The sequence below is a fragment of the Hypanus sabinus genome, chromosome 1 (genome assembly GCF_030144855.1).
Source record: "Hypanus sabinus isolate sHypSab1 chromosome 1, sHypSab1.hap1, whole genome shotgun sequence".
In the NCBI taxonomy this organism is placed as follows: domain Eukaryota; kingdom Metazoa; phylum Chordata; class Chondrichthyes; order Myliobatiformes; family Dasyatidae; genus Hypanus; species Hypanus sabinus.
In genome coordinates, this window is record NC_082706.1 from 212565737 (window position 1) to 212585991 (window position 20255).

Sequence of the window (20255 nt, forward strand, 5' to 3'; positions counted from 1 at the left end):
GATGGTTGCCTTTGAGAAGGCGGGACAATCATGCGTCCCGCCGCCGACGCATTGATTGATTGATAGGTGCATTTAAGAAGGCGGGACAATGCTGCGCCCCGCCCCCGATGCAATGATTGATGGTTGCCTTTGAGAAGGCGGGACAATCATGCGTCCCGCCGCCAACGCATTGATTGATTGATAGGTGCCTTTTAGAAGGCGGAGCATTGTGGTCACTGATTGACACCCGCCTTTGAGAAGGTGGGACCCTGTTATTGCCCGCCCCAATGGATGATGGACATAGTGACGTGGCATCAAGATGGTGTCCGGGTGCCAGCGATGCTGTTCCTGTTGTTAATGGGAGAGGTGCTTCTGGCTGGTCGCGGGCAAGCCCCCGTCCCGTTTCCAGCCGCGGGCAGACCCCTCCCCGGTTCAGACCGCCGCAGATGTGGGCGAAACGGCTCGAGCTTTGCTTCTCGCTGCTCTTCGTCGCTTCTTATTTCACCAACAAGGTGAGACGGAGGGTGAGCTGTAGCACCCTTGGGTGCCCAGACTGGGAGGAGTGATTATAACACCCTGGGGTGATAGGACTGAGAGGTGGATGGCTGTATCACCCTCGGGTGCTTAGTCTAGTTGGGTGGTGGCTGTAGCTCCCCAGGGTGCCCTAACTGGGAGAGGAGATAATTCTAACCCTTCACCATACTGAGTGAGTGCATTTCTCTGCTAAATGGCTAGGAGCACAAATCTAGTTCAACAGGATATACTGTATCCTCCGAATATCTCACCTGAGATGATCCCAACACATGTCACAAACACAAAACATAGAATATTACAGCACAGTATAGGTCCTTGTGCTGATTAAAAACATTACTCAAAGATCAATCTAACTTTTCCCTCCTATATAGCCCTCATTTTTTCTATCGTCCTTGTGCCTATCTAAGAGTTTAATAAATGTCCCTAATATTAGATTAGATTCAACTTTATTGTCATGGTGCCGAGTACAGATACAAAGCCAATGGAATACAGTTAGCATCTAACCAGAAGTGCAAAAGAATACTGTTATTTACAAAACACTGCGAATAAAAAGTAAGTGCTACAGCACACAAATATATACTGAGACAGTACAATATGGGTGCAGTACTGCTTAGCGCTGTGAGGTGAGGTTCAGCAGGGTCACAGCCTCAGGGAAGAAGCTCTTCTTGTGCCTGCTGGTGTGGGAGCGGAGGCTCCTGTAGCACCTACCGGATGGGAGGAGAGTAAAGAGTCCATGGTTAGGGTGAGATGCATCCTTGATAATGCTTTTCGCCCTGCCCAGGCAGTGTTCATTGTAGTCGTTCTCAATGGTGGGCAATTGAGTGCCGATAATCTGGGCAGTTTTCACCACACGCTGGAGTGCTTTGGGGACAATTGCCATACCACACTGAGATGCAGTTGGTGAGTCTGCTGTCAATGGTACAAAAGTCCGTCAGTATCCTGGGACAGAGGTGAGCTTTCTTGATGCTCCGCAGGAAATAAAGGCGCTGTTGGACCTTTTTGATCAGGATGGAGGAGTTCAGGGACCAGGTGAGATCCTCGAAAATGTGGACACCAAGGAATTTGAAGCTTGATACACGCTCCACTACAGCTTCATTGATGTAGGTGGGAACGTGAGTGTAGCTCCTAGCATGCCTGAAGTCCACAATGATCTCCTTGGTCTTCTGGGTGTTAAGGGCCAGGTTGTTGTCGACACTCCACATGACCAGGTGCTGGACCTCATCCCTGTAGACTGTTTCGTCATCCCCTCCGATCAGGCATCTGCAAACTTCATTATGGAGTTAGAACAATATACAGGAACGCAGTCATAGGTGAAAAGGGAGTACAGAAGAGGGCTCAGCACACAGCCTTGAGGTACGCTGGTGTTCAGGGTGAGAGTGGAGGAGGAGAGGTTGTCTAACTTAACAGATTGGGGTCTGTTAGTCAGAAAGTCCAAGGCCCAATTGCAGAGGGATGAGCTGATACCAAGCTGGCGAAGTTCGGCAATCAGCTTGGAGGGGATCACAGTATTTAATGCCAAACTAAAGTCAATGAACAGCATTCTGATGTAAGAGTTGGGGCTGTCCAGGTGGGTCGGGGCAGAGTGAAGTGCCATGGAGATGCTGTCCTCTATTGACCTGTTGGTGTGATAGGTAAATAGATGGGGGTCCAGGGTCATGGGCAGACAGGATTTCTGATGTGGTAGAACCAGTCTCTCAAAGCACTTTGTAATGATGAGGGTGAGTGCAACTGGGCGGAAGTCATTCAGGCCCGTGGCAGTGGAATGCTTCAGCACTGGCACGATGGTGGCAATCTTGAAGCTTGTGGGGACAGACCGAAAATGTCCATGAAGACCCCAGCCAACTGCCCTGCACACGGCCAGCTGCGTGCCGTGTATTCACCCTGCTCAGGGTGGCGCACATGTCGGAGGTGGAAAGTGAGAGAGGCAGTTCACCAGGTGGGAGATCCGCTTTGAGGGTGACCTCCTTGTTCCCTCGGTCAAAGCGAGTGTAGAAGTAATTGAGCTCATCAGGGAGGGAAACAGCTGGAAGGGGGCACAGTACTAGGTGGTTAGAAGTCTGTAATGACCTGTATGCCATGCCACATGCGCCGGGGATCCAAGGAGTTGAAATGCACCTCGATCCTCTGTTTGTATGTCTGTTTAGCCTGACAGATTCCCCTCCTCCAGGTGGCCCTGGCTGAGCTGTAAGCCTTCCGGTCTTACCTCAGATTATTTCATGGGGTGGTGATATCACCCACCACTCACTGTGTTTAAAAAAACTTACCTCCAACATACCCCTTATAACTTTCCTCCATCACCTTAAAATGATGCACCCTCATATTAGTCATTTCTGCCCTAGGGAAAAGGCTTTGTCTCCTCTCAATCTATTCCTCTTACCTGGTACACCTCTATCAAGTCACCTGTCACCTTTCACTCCAAAGGAAAAACCCTTAGCTTGCTCACCCTTTCCTCATAAGACATGTTCTCTAATCCAGGCAGCATCCTGGTAAATCTCTGCACCCTCTCTAAAGCTTCCATATTCTTCCAATAATGAGGTTAACTGAACTGAACAGTATTATAAGTGTGGTCTTTTCAGAGTACCACACTTAGAATTTTGTGTTCAGCTCTGGTCTGCACCAGAGCCCCAACATTACCTAATAGCTCTTGCCTCAAACCCCCAACCATGGGACACCACGGTAGCACAACACTTACAGTTTGGAGCGTCAGAGTTCAATTCTGGGTCTTTCTGTAACGAAATTGTGCATTATCCCTGTGACCCTGTGGGTTTCCTCCCACAGTCCAAATTCATACTGGTTAATTGGTCATTGTAAATTGTCCTGTCATTGGGCTAGTGTTAAATAAGTGGGCTGCTGGATGGTGTGGCTCAGTGGGCTGGAAGAGCCCGTTTTGTGCTGTATCTCTAAATAAGTAAACTAACGAAGGCCAATGTACCGTATGTCTTCTTAAATGAGAGGTGACCTGATAGAGGTGTATAAGATGATGAGAGGCATTGATCATGTGGCGTGTCAGAGGCCTTTTCCTAAGGCTGAAATGGCTAACACAGGAGGACGCAGGTTTAAGGTGTTGGGGAGTAGGTACAGAGGAGATGTCAAGGGTAAGTTTTTCACACAGAGAGTGGAATGGGCTGCCGGTGACGGTGGTGGAGGCAGATATGACGGTCTTTTAAGAAACTCCTGGACAGGTATATGAAGCTCAGAAAAATAGAGGGCTAGGGGTAATTTCTCAAGTAAGGACATGTTCAGCTTGCTTTGTGGGCCGAAGGGTCTGTACTGTGCTGTAGGTTTTCTATGTAATTCAAACAACTTTTGCGCAACTTTGAAGGACCTGTGAATATGGACCCCAGGATGCCTCTGTTCCTCCACACTGCTAAGAATCCTGCCATTCTCCCTGAATTCCGCCTTCAAATGTCTTCACACTTTTCTGGATTGAACTCCTGTTACTTCTCAGCCCTGCCCTGTATCCTGTTATAACCTATGACAACTCTCTACACTATCCACAACTCCTTTGCGTTATCTGCAAACTTACTAACCCATCCTTCCACTTCCTCTTCCAGGTCATTTATAAAAATCACCAATGACCTGAGGTCCCAGAACAGATCCCTGCAGAACTCCAGCGGTCAGCAACCTTCAGACAGAATACATTCCATCTACAACCACTCTGGGCATGCCAATTCTGAATCCACACAACACACGCAAAATGCTGGAGGAACCCAGTGGGCCAGGCAGCATCTGTGGAAAAAAGTACAGTTGAGGTTTTTGGCCGAGACCCTTCGATAGGACCCTTCTGTCCTCCAGCACTTTGTGTGTGTTGTTTGGACTTCCAGAATTTGCAAATTTGCTCATGTTTGTGTCTGAATCTATGCCTCCTGACTGAGAATGACTCTACCACGGGGAACCTTATCAACCGCTTCACTAAAATGCATACACACAACCTTCACTGCTCTACCTTCATCAATGTGCTTTGTCACATCTTCAAAGAATTCATTCAGGCTTGTGAAGCACAGCCTACCCTCAGAAAGCCATGGTCACTAGCCATAGTCAGACTATGCTTCTCCAAATACTCGTAAACCCTGTCTCGAAGAATCTTTTACAGTAATTTCCCATCACTGGTATATAATTTCCAGGGTTTTCTTGAGCAAAGGAATGACATTTGCCAAGAGAATTCCATTGTTTGAATAAACAAGACATGCCTACTGTTGCCTGAACTAAACATAGAAACATAGAAAACCTACAGCACAATACAGGCCCTTCGGCCCACAAAGTCATGCCGAACATGTCCCTACCTTAGAAATTACTAGGCTTACCTGTAGCCCTCTATTTTTCTAAGCTCCATGTACCTATCCAAAAGTCTCTTAAAAGACCCTATCACCATCGTAAACCATTTTAAATGATAGCAGTTGGTCTTACTGAAAATCTCAAACATCTAATACACTCTTTCTTTTGCAGTATGTCCTTTCGATATTGAACTTTACTTATCCAACACTTTTTCAAGGGTATGTACCGTATTTTTAATAGATAATGTTATTGGAGTTTGTGAATATATTTGTGATTTTCTTGGAAATGTGATCTCTTTCTTGCTTGTTCTTTTTGCAGATGGCAAACAATCATGGGAACTATATTATTTCAGGTAGCCTGGAAACTGGGCTGGCTGGAGATGAGAAGAACATTTTTATGGTAAGGGGAACATAAGACATAGGAGTGGAATTAGGCTATTCATCCCAAAGAATCTGCTCCATCATGGCTGATCTGAATTGAAATGAATTGACTTTATTACTTAGATCCTTCACGTACATGAGTAAAAATCTTTACGTTACTCTCCCTCTAAATCCCCCTCAACCCTATTCTCTTGCCTTCTCCCCTTAACCTTTGATGCCCTGACTAATCAACCTCCACTTTAAATATACCCAATGATTTGCCCTCCACAGCTGCCTGTGGCAACAAATGCCACAGATTCACCACTCTCTGGCTAAGGAAATTCCTCCTCATCTCTGTTCTAAATGGATGTCCTTCCCCCTTCCCCCCCCCATTCTGAGGCTGTGCCCTCTAGTCCAAGACTCCCCCACTATATGAAACGTCGTCTCCTCTTCTCTTGCATGTTACACCACTGGTGTTTAGGTCAGCAATGAAGGTCCTCCATCTCTGGCGGTGTTCATGGCTTCCTTCATCATGTCAGTAGCTTCAAACAAACTCTCCACATCCACTCAATATTCAATAGGTTGCAATGAGATCCCCCCCATTCTTCTAAATGCCAATGAGTACAGGCCCAGTCATCAAACAGTAATCATATGTTAACCCTTGCATTCCCAGAATCATTTCTGTAAACAACTTCTGACACTCTCCAATTGCAACACATCCTTTCTTAAATATGGGGCTCATGTTTTACATAAAGATGAATTTGTAGGTCTTCGTGTCACAGTCATTAGACTGACTGAAAGCAGAAAGCTACATTCCTCACCACTGACTCATCCTGCAAATTAACCTTTAGGAAATCCTGCCTGCGGACTCCCAAATCCGTTTGTACCTTAGATATCTGAATTTAGAAAATGATCTACGCCTTTATTCCTTCTACTGAAGTGCATTACCATCTGCTTCCCTACACTATATTTCATCTGCCACTTCTTTATCCATTCCCCCAATCTGTCTGAGTCATTCAGCAGTGTCCCTGCTCCCCTCCCCACCTGTCTTCATAAGAAGTAGGAACAGGATGAGGCTTTTCATTCTAGAACAAAGGGAATGTTCTCCTTTTTCAAAGAAAGGGGTTTCCTTTCCTCCACCATCAATGCTGCCCTCAACAGTATCTCTTCCATTTCACGCATGTCTGCTCTCACCCCATCTGCCCGCCACCCTACCAGGGATAGGGTTCCTCTTGTCCTCATCCCACCAGCCTCTGCGTCCAACACATAATTCTCCAAAACTTCCACCACCTCCAATGGGATTGCACCACCAAGCACATCTTTCCCTCCCCCCAATTTCTGCTTTCCTCTGATGGGTTTTCCACCTGGCACCTCTAGGCCCTACCCCCTCCCCTATCTCTATTACTGGGCTTCGGCCCTCTCTTCCCCCCCATTCCTGATGAAGGGTCTCAGCCCGAAACGTTGGCTACTCTTTTCTCACGGATGCTGCCTGACCTGCTGAGTTCTTCCGGCGTTGTGTACGTATTCTTCATTCCTCCCCACTGATCTCCCTCCTGCCACTTATCCTTGCAAGCAGAATAAGTGCTATACCTGCCGCTCGACCTCTGCCCTCACTACCATCCAGGGCCCTAGACAGTCCTTCCAGGTGAGGCGACATTTCGGTTGTGAGTCTGTTGGGATCATTTACTGTGTTTGGTGCTCCTGGTGTGGCCTCCTGTACATTGGGGAGACCCGACATAGATTGGGAAACTGCTTCATCGAGCTCCATCTGTCAGAAGAAGTGGGATCTCCCAGTGGCCACCCATTTTAATCCCATTTCCCATTCCCATTCCCATTCCATCGTGTCCATCCAAGGCTTCCTCCACTGTCATGATGAGGCCACACTTAGGTTGGAGGAACAACACCTTATGTTGTTTGGGTAGCCTCCAACCTGATGGCATGAGTATTCACTTCTCAAACTTCTGGTAATGCCCCCCAATCCCCCACTCCTTCTCCATTTGCCATCCCCCTTTCCCTCTCTCAGCTCATCTCCTTCTGTCTCTCTCACCAATCATCTCTCAGCTCATCTCCTTCCCTGCCCATCATCTCTCTGGTGCTCCTTCCCTCTTTTTCTTTCTTCCATGTCCTTCTATCTCTTGCACTAATCATACTTCCCAGCTCTTTACTTCATCCCTCTCCCTCCGGGTTTCACCTATCGCCTAGTGTTTCTCTCTGCACCTTTTAAATCTACCCCTCAGCTTTTTTTCTCCAGTCCTGCCGAATGGGTTCAGCCCAAAACGTCAACAATATTTTTTCCATCGATACTGACTGGCCTGCTGAGTTCCTCCAGCATTTTGTGTGAGTTGCTAGGAACAGGACTCGGCCATCTGCCCTTCAAGCCTGTTCCACCATTCAATAAGACCATGGCTGATCTGACGATGGACTCATCACCACCTACCTGCCTTTTCCCCATAACCCTTAAATCCCTACTATGCAAAAATCTTTCCAACTTTCGGCCTGAAATGTTGACTGCTTGTTTCAACGGTTGCTGCCCGACCTGCTGAGTTCTTCCAGCTATTTGTACGTGTTGATCTACCCAACCTTGTCAAATATATTTACTGAGGTAGCCTCCACTGCTTCATTGGGCAGAGAATTCCACAGATTCACCACTCTCTGGGAAAAGCAGTTCCTCCTCATCTCCATCCTAAATCTACTCCCCGAATCTTGAGGCTATATCCCCTTGTTCTAGTCTCACCTATCAGTGGAAACAACTTTCCTGCTTCTTTCTTATCTATTCCTTTCTTAATTTTTATGTTTCTATAAGATTTCCTCTCATTCTTTTGAATTACAGCAAGTACAGTCCCAGGCAACTCAATCTCTCCTCATTTCTGGAATCAACTGGTGAGGCTCTGCACTGCCTTCAAAGCCAGTATATCCTTCTTCAAGTAAGGGGACCAGAACTGCACGCAGTACTCCAGGTGCGGCCTCACCAGTACCCTGTATAGTTGCAGCATGACCTCCCTGTTCTTGAATTCAATCCCTCTAGCAATGAAGGCCAACATCCGATTTGCCTTCTTGATAATCTGCTGCACCTGCAAACCAACCTTTTGTGATTCATGCACAAGCACTCCTGAGTCCCTCTGCACAACAGCATGCTGCAGTCTTTCACCATTTAAATAACAACATGCTCTTTCATTTTTCCTTCCAAAGTGGATGATCTTGCATTTAGCAACATTGTACTCCATCTGCCAGACCCTTGCCCACTCACTTAACCTATCTATATCCCTCTGCAGACTCTCCGTATCTTCTGCACAATTTGCTTTTCCACTCAAACTTACCCCTAACTCTATGCATCCTCATCTTATGGATAAGTCTTTTATGCGGCAGCTTATTGAACAGCTTCTGGAAATCGAAGTTACTAACATCCATCTGTTCCCCTCTGTCCACTGTGCTTGTTATATCTCAGAGAACTCCAATAAGTTTATCAAACAGGACCTGCCTTTGCTGAATCCATGCTGCACCTGCCTGACGGATCCACCTCTTTCCAGAAGCCTCACTGTTTCTTCTTTAGTGATAGCTTCAAGCATTTAACTGGCCTAAGGTTACCTGCCTTTTGCCTACATTCTCACCATTCTCTAAGTGAAGAAAAGCCCCCTCACGTATTTCACTTTTCACCCTTAACCCATGACCTCTAGCTCTACTCTCACCCAACCTCAGTGGAAAAAGTCTGCTTGCATTTACCCTGTCTGTACCCTTCAAAATTTTGTATACCTCTATCAAATCCATCTTCATTCTACTACACTCCAGAGAATAATAGGTTAGGAGTTATTTAGTAAAAGTTTAAATACATTATAGCAGTACTGTGTGACTTTAGTGTTAATGATGTCATTTGAACTTTGACAGGTCTGCCAAGGTGTCCTGGTTGCCTGCTGTATTCATGTTTGTTGGTAGTATCTATGCAGGTTCCCGGGCACTGTCCAAATTGGTAAGCATGTTTCCTTGTTTTGGAAAGAATAAGAAACGCGCACCACATTAATGCAATTTACCAATGTTTAAATAAAAGCTTTAAATATATATAACATTACTATAATTGATCAATATGGGTGGCAGATTGGAGATATATTTCTCCCAAAGGAGGTGTTCCTCCCTCTACTAGCCAGCAGGTCACCCTCGGGCAAGGTGTAGCACCTTCTTAGCCTCCCGATCAGGGTCGTGTGAAGCCATGGGAGCAGGCGGTGGATGGTCGTATGAGCAGCCGGGGCACATGACAAGACTTGGTTATGCGACCACTGACGCTAGGCAGACAACCTCTGAAGAGGTTTGATAGTGGCTGGGTCACTCGTCTTGTAAAGACACTGCCCAGAAGAAGGCAATGGCAAACCACTTCAATAGAAAAAATTACCAAGAACAATCGTGGTCATGAGACCATGAATGCCCATGTCATACAACACGACACATGATGATTATGACAGATGGTGTGCCTCAAGGATCTGTACTGGGTCCAATGTTGTTTGTCATATACATTAATGATCTGGATGATGGGGTGGTAAATTGGATTTGTAAGTATGCAGATGATACTAAGATAGGTGGCGTTGTGGATAATGAAGTAGGTTTTCAAAGCTTGCAGAGAGATTTAGGCCAGTTAGAAGAGTGGGCTGAACAATGGCAGATGGAGTTTAATGCTGATAAGTGTGAGGTGCTACATTTTGGTAGGACTAATCAAAATAGGACATACATGGTAAATGGTAGGGCATTGAGGAATGCAGTAGGACAGAGTGATCTAGGAATAATGGTGCATAGTTCCCTGAAGGTGGAATCTCATGTGGATAGGGTGGTGAAGAAAGCTTTTGGCATGCTGGCTTTTATAAATCAGAGCATTGAGTATAGGAGTTGGGATGTAATGTTAAAACTGTACAAGGCATTGGTGAGGCCAAATTTGTACAGTTCTGGTCACCGAATTATAGGAAAGATGTCAACAAAATAGAGAGAGTACAGAGGAGATTTACTAGAATGTTACCTGGGTTTCAGCACCTAAGTTACAGAGAAAGGTTGAACAAGTTAGGTCTTTATTCTTTGGAGTATAGAAGGTTGAGGGGGGACTTGATAGAGGTATTTAGAATTATGAGGGGGATAGATAGAGTTGACGTGGATAGGCTTTTTCCATTGAGAGTGGGGGAAATTCAAACAAAAGGACATGAGTTGAGTTAAGGGGCAAAAGTTTAGGGGTAACACGAGGGGGAACTTCTTTACTCTGAGTGGTGGCTGTGTGGAACAAGCTTCCAGTAGAAGTGGTAAAGGCAGGTTCTATTTTGTGATTTTCAAAAAATTGGATAGGTACGTGGACAGGAAAGGGGCTGAGTGCAGGTAGGTGGGACTAGGTGAGAGTAAGCAATCGACACGGACTAGAAGGGCCAAGATGGCCTGTCTCCGTGCTGTAATTGTTATATGGTTATAATGTAAACACAAGAAATGCTGGAAATTCAGAACAACACACACAAAATGCTGGAGGAACTTGGCAGGCCTTACGGCATCAGTGGAAATGAATGAACAGTCGATGACGTTAACATACATTAGCAGATGATGTAGAGCAATTAACTTTGTTTGCCCACAAACAAGTTTGAAATGCACTCTTATTTAAACAATGGTTGTCTGTACTGAAATAGATTTTGATCTTCTGACGAGATTTCATTGTTAGGGGAAGTGACTGTGTATGTCAGTAATGACCATCGAGTTCCCTAAATATATTCCAGTTCTGGATTTGCCTTTCTCCCATGAACCCAAAGACAGAGGTTTGTATAGAACCTTTGTGGGTCTCGTAAAAATTTTGTTGTTTGGCTGTAGCCTAGCAAAAAACTGTTGGATATTGAACGGTCTAGATGGAGTGAATGTGGAGGGGATGTTTCTTATTGTAGGGGAGTGTAGCACCGGAGGGCACAGCCTTAGAAGAGGATGGTGACTCCGTGGAATTCATTGCCGTGGACTGCTGTGAAGGTCAGGTCATTGGGTATATTTAAAGTGGAGGTAGATAGGTTCTTGATTAGTCCAGACATCAAAGGTTACAGGGAGAAGGCAGGAGAATGGGGTTGAGAGGGATAATAGATCAGCCATGATGAAGCAGACGTGATGGGTCAAATAGTCTAAATCTGCTGCTTTTGCTTGTGGTCTTGTGTACTACAATGACAGATCATGGGTGAAGGGTGAAAGGCGAAAAGTTTGAAAGGGACATGAGGAGAAAGTTCTTCACTCAGAGGGTTGTGAGAGTGTGGAATGGGCTGCCAGCACAGGTTGTGCATGCAAGCTCGATTTCAACATTTAAGAGAAGTTTGGATAGGTACACGGGTGGTAGGGGTATGGAGGGCTGTGGTCCAGCGGCAGGTCAATGGGAGTAGGTAGTGTGGTGAACTACATATACCTGTCTGGACACGCCCCCCACCCCCCTGCTGACTGCTCCTGTAGCTCCTCCCACAGACCCCTGTATAAAGGCGATTGGAGGCACTGCTCCTCCTTCAGTCTCCAGGATGTTGTGTGAAGGTCTCGTGCTGCTGATAGTGCTCTCTTCCAGCTAATAAAAGCCTATCTCACCTCACGTCTCTGAGAGTTATTGATGGTGCATCAGGTAGTTAAAGTGGATTCAGCATGGACTAGGTGGGCCATAGGGCCTTATTCTGTGCTCTACTTTTCTGTGACTAGGACTGTGAATATTGAGTGAACATTTTATTTTGTTGTCACTGTTATTAATGCTGCCTATGTAGTCAATATTGAATTCTCTGTGGTTCTGCAAAGTTTTGATACTTCATGCAGCTGGCCTTCTATCTTTGAAGATATTTACTTATTTATTGAGATAGAGTGTAGAATTACTCAAGCTGCACCACCCAGCAATCCCCTGATTTAATCTGAGCATAATGATGAGACAATTTACTTTGACCAATTAACCTAGCAATCAGTACATCACAGGAAGTCCATACAGACTCTTTACAGGCAGCGCTGAGAACTGAACTCAGGTCAGCTGTATGGTAGAGTGTTGTGCTAACTACTACACGGCAATGCCGCCCCATAAGTTCAAGTTTAATTGTCATTCAACTGTACATGAATGCCCATGAACAGCCAAATGAAACTGTTACTCCGGGGCCAAGGTACAAAACACAGTATCAACAGTCATGCACGGCACTAGGCACATATAAAATGGCAGTAAACATGCAAAAAATATTTAGTCCAACTCCCTGAGTGTCATCTCCTGTAAATTGATGGTGCATAGGTGTTGCCAGTAAGAACAAGCAATTCTCAGCAATCTGTAGGTGAATGTACACATGTACATTCACAATCCAGCTCTTCTTCCACTGAATGAACATTGGAGGGAGCACCAATGGAAGGGGCCAGCCCCTAACCCAGCTTGGACCCCATGCTACACTGCCTCCGGCATCTCCTATCCTGTGGGCTGCTGCGACTGACAAGTCAGCAGCTTGAGGCTTAGTCCTTGCTACAACTGAGGCCACACAGCTCCCTTGCTGTCTGTCAATAAACAAGGAAACAGACTTGCAGTATTTTTTATTACAGGTGTCCAACGCTGTCTTGCGAAAGATCCAAGGGAATCACTTGCAATTAGACTGCACGCAACCTTCGCGGATCAACTCCGATGCCTTCCTGTAGCAGGCAGTAACAAAGTCTGCAACAAGTCCAGCTCCTGTCCCAATGAGCAGATTGCTGATGTGGTAGACCTGCAGTACGTGAAGTTCTTAATGTCCAGTATTGGACTGTAAAATAACATGATACTTGGACCTTACCTCAAAGTAAGACATCCACAGCATTGGCAACTGTGGTGGCAGGACCGAGATGTTATATGAGTGGAGAGCACTGTTTGAAATTTCATAGATAGTAATAAACTTGGATAAGACATGATGAAGGCATGATTTTAGTAAAGCCTGTAGTACCTTAGTAGTTTCTTCCAGTGGATCAGGGTGACAGATTTACGTACACTTTTTTATCTTAAGCATTCACCATGAACCTTGCACATTTGTTGGACACAAGGATGGAGGAGACATAGGGGAGGGTTTTAAGAAGACAGCACAGATTAACTTTGTATTCCAAACTAAGCTGAAATAAGTGAAAAGTTTGTACAACTTCAACATAACATCATATCACCTGTACTCAGGACTTTATGAAGGTCAATGTGCCAGAAGCTTTTTACTGTGCTGCCACTTTCAATGATTTGTTCACTCATTTACCTTTCTGTTTTCCAGCCTATTCCCGTTTTCCTCATGCTTCAGAATACGTCAGAGGTCACTGCTAACCTAATCCTGAAAATTGCCAAAAAAGAGGTACTTATTAAAAGTGGTAGTATTTTCATTTTTTATAATGCTTTTTCTGTCATCAAAGTTCAAAGTAAATTTTATTATCAAAGTACATATATGGCACCATATACAACCCTGAGATTCATTTTCCTGCGGGCATACTCAGCAAATCTATGGAATAGTAGCTATAAAAGGATCAATGAAAGATCACCCCAAGTACAGAAGATGACAAATTGTGAAAATGCAAATATAAATATTTAGCAAAAAATAATGAGAACATGAAATAGTAAAATAATGAGTCCTTAAAGTGAGATCATCAGTTGTGAGAATATTTCAATGATGGGGCAAGTGAGTGTAGTTATCCCCTATTATTCAAGAGCCTGATGGTTGAGGGGTAGTAACTATTCTTGAACCTGGTGGTGCGAGTCCTGAGGCTCTTGTACCTTCTGCCTGATAACAACAGTGAGAAAGGAGCATGTCTTGAGTGCAATATGCACATGTAGAAGTCCTTAATGTAAAGTCTCCTAATGTTAACTTCCCCACTCATACATGGGAATCCCTGGAACATGACTGCACAAATTAAGGAAAGCACATTAACAATGTATTAAGAATCTCAAATCCATTAATCTAGACCATGCATAAGCCAATGTTTGACGGAGCACATCATCTTACAACCTGTTTGTACACTCTTGTTACACTTTCTTCGAATTTGTTCAGACACTTGCTCCACGATCTCCCAACCAGTCTAGGTACTCTTGTTCCACTGTCTGACATCCTGTACAGACACACTTGATCCACCATCTCCCAACCTGTCCACACACATTTCTTCCATTATCTCCAAACCTGTTCAGATATTCTTGGTCCACCAACTCCCAACGATTCCAGACACTTTTGTTCGACATCTCCCAACCTGTCCACACACTCTTGTTCCACCATCTCCCAACCTGTCCACACACTTCTGTTCGACATCTCCCAACCTGTCCACACACTCTTGTTCCACCATCTCCCAACCTGTCCACACACTCTTGTTCCACCATCTCCCAACCTGTCCACACACTCTTGTTCCACCATCTCCCAACCTGTCCACACACTCTTGTTCCACCATCTCCCAACCTGTCCACACACTCTTGTTCCACCATCTCCCAACCTGTCCACACACTCTTGTTCCACCATCTCCCAACCTGTCCACACACTCTTGTTCCACCATCTCCCAACCTGTCCACACACTCTTGTTCCACCATCTCCCAACCTGTCCACACACTCTTGTTCCACCATCTCCCAACCTGTCCACACACTCTTGTTCCACCATCTCCCAACCTGTCCACACACTCTTGTTCCACCATCTCCCAACCTGTCCACACACTCTTGATCCACCATCTCCCAACCTGTCCACACACTCTTGTTCCACCATCTCCCAACCTGTCCACACACTCTTGTTCCACCATCTCCCAACCTGTCCACACACTCTTGTTCCACCATCTCCCAACCTGTCCACACACTCTTGTTCCACCATCTCCCAACCTGTCCACACACTCTTGTTCCACCATCTCCCAACCTGTCCACACACTCTTGTTCCACCATCTCCCAACCTGTCCACACACTCTTGTTCCACCATCTCCCAACCTGTCCACACACTCTTGTTCCACCATCTCCCAACCTGTCCACACACTCTTGTTCCACCATCTCCCAACCTGTCCACACACTCTTGTTCCACCATCTCCCAACCTGTCCACACACTCTTGTTCCACCATCTCCCAACCTGTCCACACACTCTTGTTCCACCATCTCCCAACCTGTCCACACACTCTTGTTCCACCATCTCCCAACCTGTCCACACACTCTTGTTCCACCATCTCCCAACCTGTCCACACACTCTTGATCCACCATCTCCCAACCTGTCCACACACATTTCTTCCATTATCTCCAAACCTGTTCAGATATTCTTGGTCCACCAACTCCCAACGATTCCAGACACTTTTGTTCGACATCTCCCAACCTGTCCACACACTCTTGTTCCACCATCTCCCAACCTGTCCACACACTCTTATTCCACCATCTCCCAACCTGTCCACACACTCTTGTTCCACCATCTCCCAACCTGTCCACACACTCTTGTTCCACCATCTCCCAACCTGTCCACACACTCTTGTTCCACCATCTCCCAACCTGTCCACACACTCTTGTTCCACCATCTCCCAACCTGTCCACACACTCGTGTTCCACCATCTCCCAACCTGTCCACACACTCTTGTTCCACCATCTCCCAACCTGTCCACACACTCTTTTTCCACCATCTCCCAAACTGCCCACACACTCTTGTTCCACCATCTCCCAACCTGTCCACACACTCGTGTTCCACCATCTCCCAATCTGTCAGAAACACTGTTGTTCCACCATCTCCCAACCTGTCCACACACTCTTGTTCCACCATCTCCCAACCTGTCCACACACTCTTGTTCCACCATCTCCCAACCTGTCCACACACTTGTTCCACCATCTCCCAACCTGTCCACACACTCTTGTTCCACCATCTCCCAACCTGTCCACACACTCTTGTTCCACCATCTCCCAACCTGTCCACACACTCTTTTTCCACCATCTCCCAAACTGCCCACACACTTTTGTTCCACCATCTCCCAACCTGTCCACACACTCTTTTTCCACCATCTCCCAAACTGCCCACAAACTCTTGTTCCACCATCTCACAACCTGTCAGACACACTTAAGACCAGAAGACAATAGGACATTGGAGCAGATTAGGCCATTCAGCCCGTCGAGTCTGCCCCACTATTCCATCATGACTGATCTCAGATCCCACTCAACCCCATACACCTGCCTTCTTGCCATATCCTTTGATGCCCCAACCGATCATGAAACAATCATCTTCTGCCTTAAATATACCCACACACTCCGGCCTCCACGGCAGTCAGTGGTAGAGCATTCCACAGATTCACTACTGTCTGGCTAAAAATATTCCTCCTTATCTCTGTTCTAAAAGGTCGCCCCTCAATTTTGAGGCTGTGCCCGCTTGTTCTGGATATTGATATCCCTACCATAGGAAGCATCCTCTCCAATTCTACCCTATCTAGTCCTTTCAACATTTGATAGGTTTCATTGTGGTCCCCGTGCATTCTTCTAAATTCCAATGAGTACAGGCCCAAAGCTACCAAACTCTCCTCATATGTTAATCCCTTCATTCCTGGAATCATCCTCGTGAACGTCCTCTGGACTGTCTCAAATTACAACACATCCTTTTTGCAATATGAACCAAAACTGTTAACAATACTCCAAGTGCAGCCTAACCAGAGTCTTATAAATGCTCAGCATTGTCTCCATGCTTTTAATATTCTATTTTTCTTGAAATAAATGCCAATGTTGCATTTGCTTTCTTTACCAGACTCACCCTTTAAGTTAACCTTCTGGAAATCTAGCACGAAGACTCCTAAGCCCTCTGCGCCTCTGATATTTGAACCTTCTCCCCATTTAGATAATAGTCCACTCTATCGCTCCTTTTATCAAAATGCATTATCATACATTTCCCAACACTGTATTCCATCTTCCACTTTTTTGCCCATTCTTCCAATTTGTCTGTCCTGCTGAAATCGTTACTTCCTCAGCACTACCTACCCCTCCACCTATCGTTGTATCATCCACAAAGTTTGCCACAATTTCATTATCCAAATCATTGACAAACTACTGGCAGCCAATCAGAAAAGACCCCTTTTATTTCCACTCGCTGCCTCCTGCCTGTTAGCCATTCTGCTATCAAAAGTTTCAAAGGTACATTTAATTTCAGAGAAATGTATACAATATATATGGTGAAATGCTTTTTCTTTGCAATCATCCATGAAAACAGAGTGCCCCCAAAGAATGAATTAAATGTTAAATCCCAAAGTCCCGCCTCCTGCTCCTCTCCCTCCCGCACATAAGCAGCAGCAAGCACCAATCCCCCCTTCCCCACCAGCAAAAAAAAATAAGCATCGGCATTCGCCACCGAGCACTCAAGCGCGAGCAAAGCAACAGCAACGACACAGACTTGCAGTACTCCAAAGACTACTTGTTCACCCGGTATTCGACATGCCGCAGGTTCTCTCTCTCCGTAATAAGGGAGAAAGAGATGTCTGCATTTCACAGCGAGAGGGGAAACATAACAAACAAATCACTAGTTTATGATGTTAAAAGTCTGTTGCATCGCTTTTTCCAAGCTCTGCGCCCAAAGATCTCGGGTTTCTGGGCACACAGCCATAGATCCTCCATCTCCCACGACACACCGCTCTGCCCGGACATCGACCTCCGATCCCCTGTCTCCAGAGCCACGAGATCCTGGACCTCCAGAGGCGAGCTGAGCTCTTAGGCTGAGCCGTTGGTGTGCCGAGTAACGGCCGTTGTGAAACTCTGAGAGTGGGTCCCATTCCCACAAAGAACATCTATGCTAGTATCATAGAACATAGAAATCTATAGCACATTACAGGCCCTTCAGCCCACAATGTTGTGCCGACCACGTAACCTACCGTAGAAACTGCCTAGAATTTCCCTACCCCATAGCCCTCTGTTTTTCTAAACCATGTACCTAGCTAAGAGTATCTTAAAAGACCCTATTGTATCGGCCTCCACCACCGCTGCCGGCAGTGCATTCCATGTACTCACCACTCTCTGTGTGAAAAACTTACCTTTGACATCCCCCCTGTACCTGCTTCCAAGCACCTTAAAACTATGCCCCCTCGTGCTAGCCATTTCAACCTGGAAAATAGCCTCTGGCTATCCAAATGATCAATGCCCTTCATCATCTTATACACCTCTATCAGATCGCCTCTCATCCTCCGTTGCTCCAAGGAGAAAAGGCCAAGTACACTCAACTTATTCTCTTTAGGCACACTCTCCATTCCAGGTGGCATCCTTGTAAATCTCAGCACTCTCTCTATAGTATCCACATCCTCCCTGTAGTGATGTGACCAGAACTGAACACAGTACTCCCAAGTGGGGTCTAACCAAGGTCTTGTATAGCTGGAGCATTACCTCATGGCTCTTGAACTCAATCCCATGGTTGATGAAGGCCAACACACCATATGCCTTCTTAACAACACCATCAACCTGTGCAGCAACTTTTGAGTGTCCAATGGACAAGGACTCCAAGATCCCTCTGATCCTCCACACTGCCAAGAGTCTTACCATTAATACTATATTCTGAATTCAAATTTGACCTACCAAGTTGAACCACCTCACACTTATCTGGGTTGAACTCCATCTGCCACTTCTCAGCCCAGTTCTGCATCCTATCAATGTCCCGTTGTAACCTCTGACAACTTTCCAAACTATCCACACACCCCCAACCCTTTATGTCATCAGTAAACTTACTAACCCACCCTTCTACTTCCTCATCCAGGTCATTTATAAAAATCACAACAAGGAGGGGTCCCAGAATAGATCCCTGTGGAACACCACTGGTCACCAACCTCCATGCAGATTATGAAACATCTACAACTACCCTTTGCCTTCTGTGGGCAAGCCAATTCTGGATCCACAAAGCAAGCACTCCTTGGATCCCGTGCCTCATGGCTTTCTGAATGAGCCTTGCATGGGATAGCTTATCAAATACCTTGCTGAAATCCATACACACTACATCCACTGCTCTACCTTCATCAATGTGTTTTGCTACATCCTCAAAGAATTCAATCAGGCTCATAAGGCATGACCAGCTCTTGTTAAAACCATCACGATTATCCCTAATCAGATTATGTCTCTGCAATACTCATAAATCCTGCCTCTCATGATCTTCTCCTACAACTTGCCCACTACTGAAGTAAGATTCTGTGGACTATAGTTTCCTGGGTTGTCTCTACTCCTTTTCTTGAACAAGGGAACAACATTTGCAACGCCCCAATCCTCTGGTGCTTCCCTCTTGATGATGCAAAGATCATCGCCAGAGGTCCAGCAATCTCCTCCCTCACTTCCCACAGTAGCCTGGGGTATATCTCATCTGGACCCGGCGACTTATCTAATTTAATGCTTTTCAAAAGCTGCAGCACATCCTCTTTCTTAATGTCTATATACTCAAGCATTTCAGTTCGCTGTAAGTCATCCCCACAATTGCAGAAGTCCTTTTCCCTGGTGAATACTGAAGCAAATTATTCATTAAGTACCTCCACTACCTACTCCGATTCTGTGCACACATTTCCACTGTCACACCTGATTGGTCCTATTCTCACACGGCTCATCCTCTTGCTCTTCACATACTTGTAGAATGTCTTGGGGTTTTCCTTAATCCTGCTCACCAAGGCCTTTTCATGGCCCTTTCTGGCTCTCCTAATTTCATTCTTAAGCTTTTTCCTGGCAACCCTGTAATTTTCTCGAGCTCTAACAGTACCTAGTTTATTGTACCTTTGGTAAGCTTTTCTTTTCTGCTTAACTAGATTTTTTACATACTTTGTACACCATGGTTCTTTTACCCTACCATCCTTTCCCTGCCTCAATGGACGTGCCTATGGAGAACACCATGCAAATGTTCCCTGAACATTTGCCACATTTCTGCCATGCATTTCCCCTGAGACCATCTGCTTCTATCTTATGCTCCCAGGTTTCTGCCTAAGAGCATCATATTTCCTGCTACTCTAATTAAATGTTTTCCCAAATTGTCTGTTCCTATCCCTCTCCAATGCTATGGTAACGAAGACAAAATTATGATCACCATCTTCAAAATGCTCTCCCACTGAGAGATCTGACGCCTGACTGGGTTCATTTCCCAATACCAGATCAATACCAGCCTCTCTTCTAGTTGGTTTATCTTATTTACCTGGATTTTCAGAATGTGTTTGATAAGGTGCCCCACATGTGGCTGCTTAAC

The 20255-nt window shown here is 45.7% G+C and overlaps 1 protein-coding gene across 1 annotated transcript in view; it reads left to right on the forward strand.

Moving 5' to 3' along the window:
* The first annotated feature begins 266 nt into the window (after positions 1 to 266).
* The window catches only part of LOC132407529 (transmembrane protein 241-like), a 170599-nt gene continuing 150610 nt past the window's right edge, over positions 267 to 20255 (forward strand). The window contains exons 1-5 of the mRNA XM_059994241.1: positions 267 to 491; positions 4960 to 5006; positions 5107 to 5187; positions 9030 to 9111; positions 13364 to 13441. Of these exons, the coding sequence (XP_059850224.1) occupies positions 267 to 491; positions 4960 to 5006; positions 5107 to 5187; positions 9030 to 9111; positions 13364 to 13441 (513 nt within the window). The remainder of the gene's footprint in view (positions 492 to 4959; positions 5007 to 5106; positions 5188 to 9029; positions 9112 to 13363; positions 13442 to 20255) is intronic.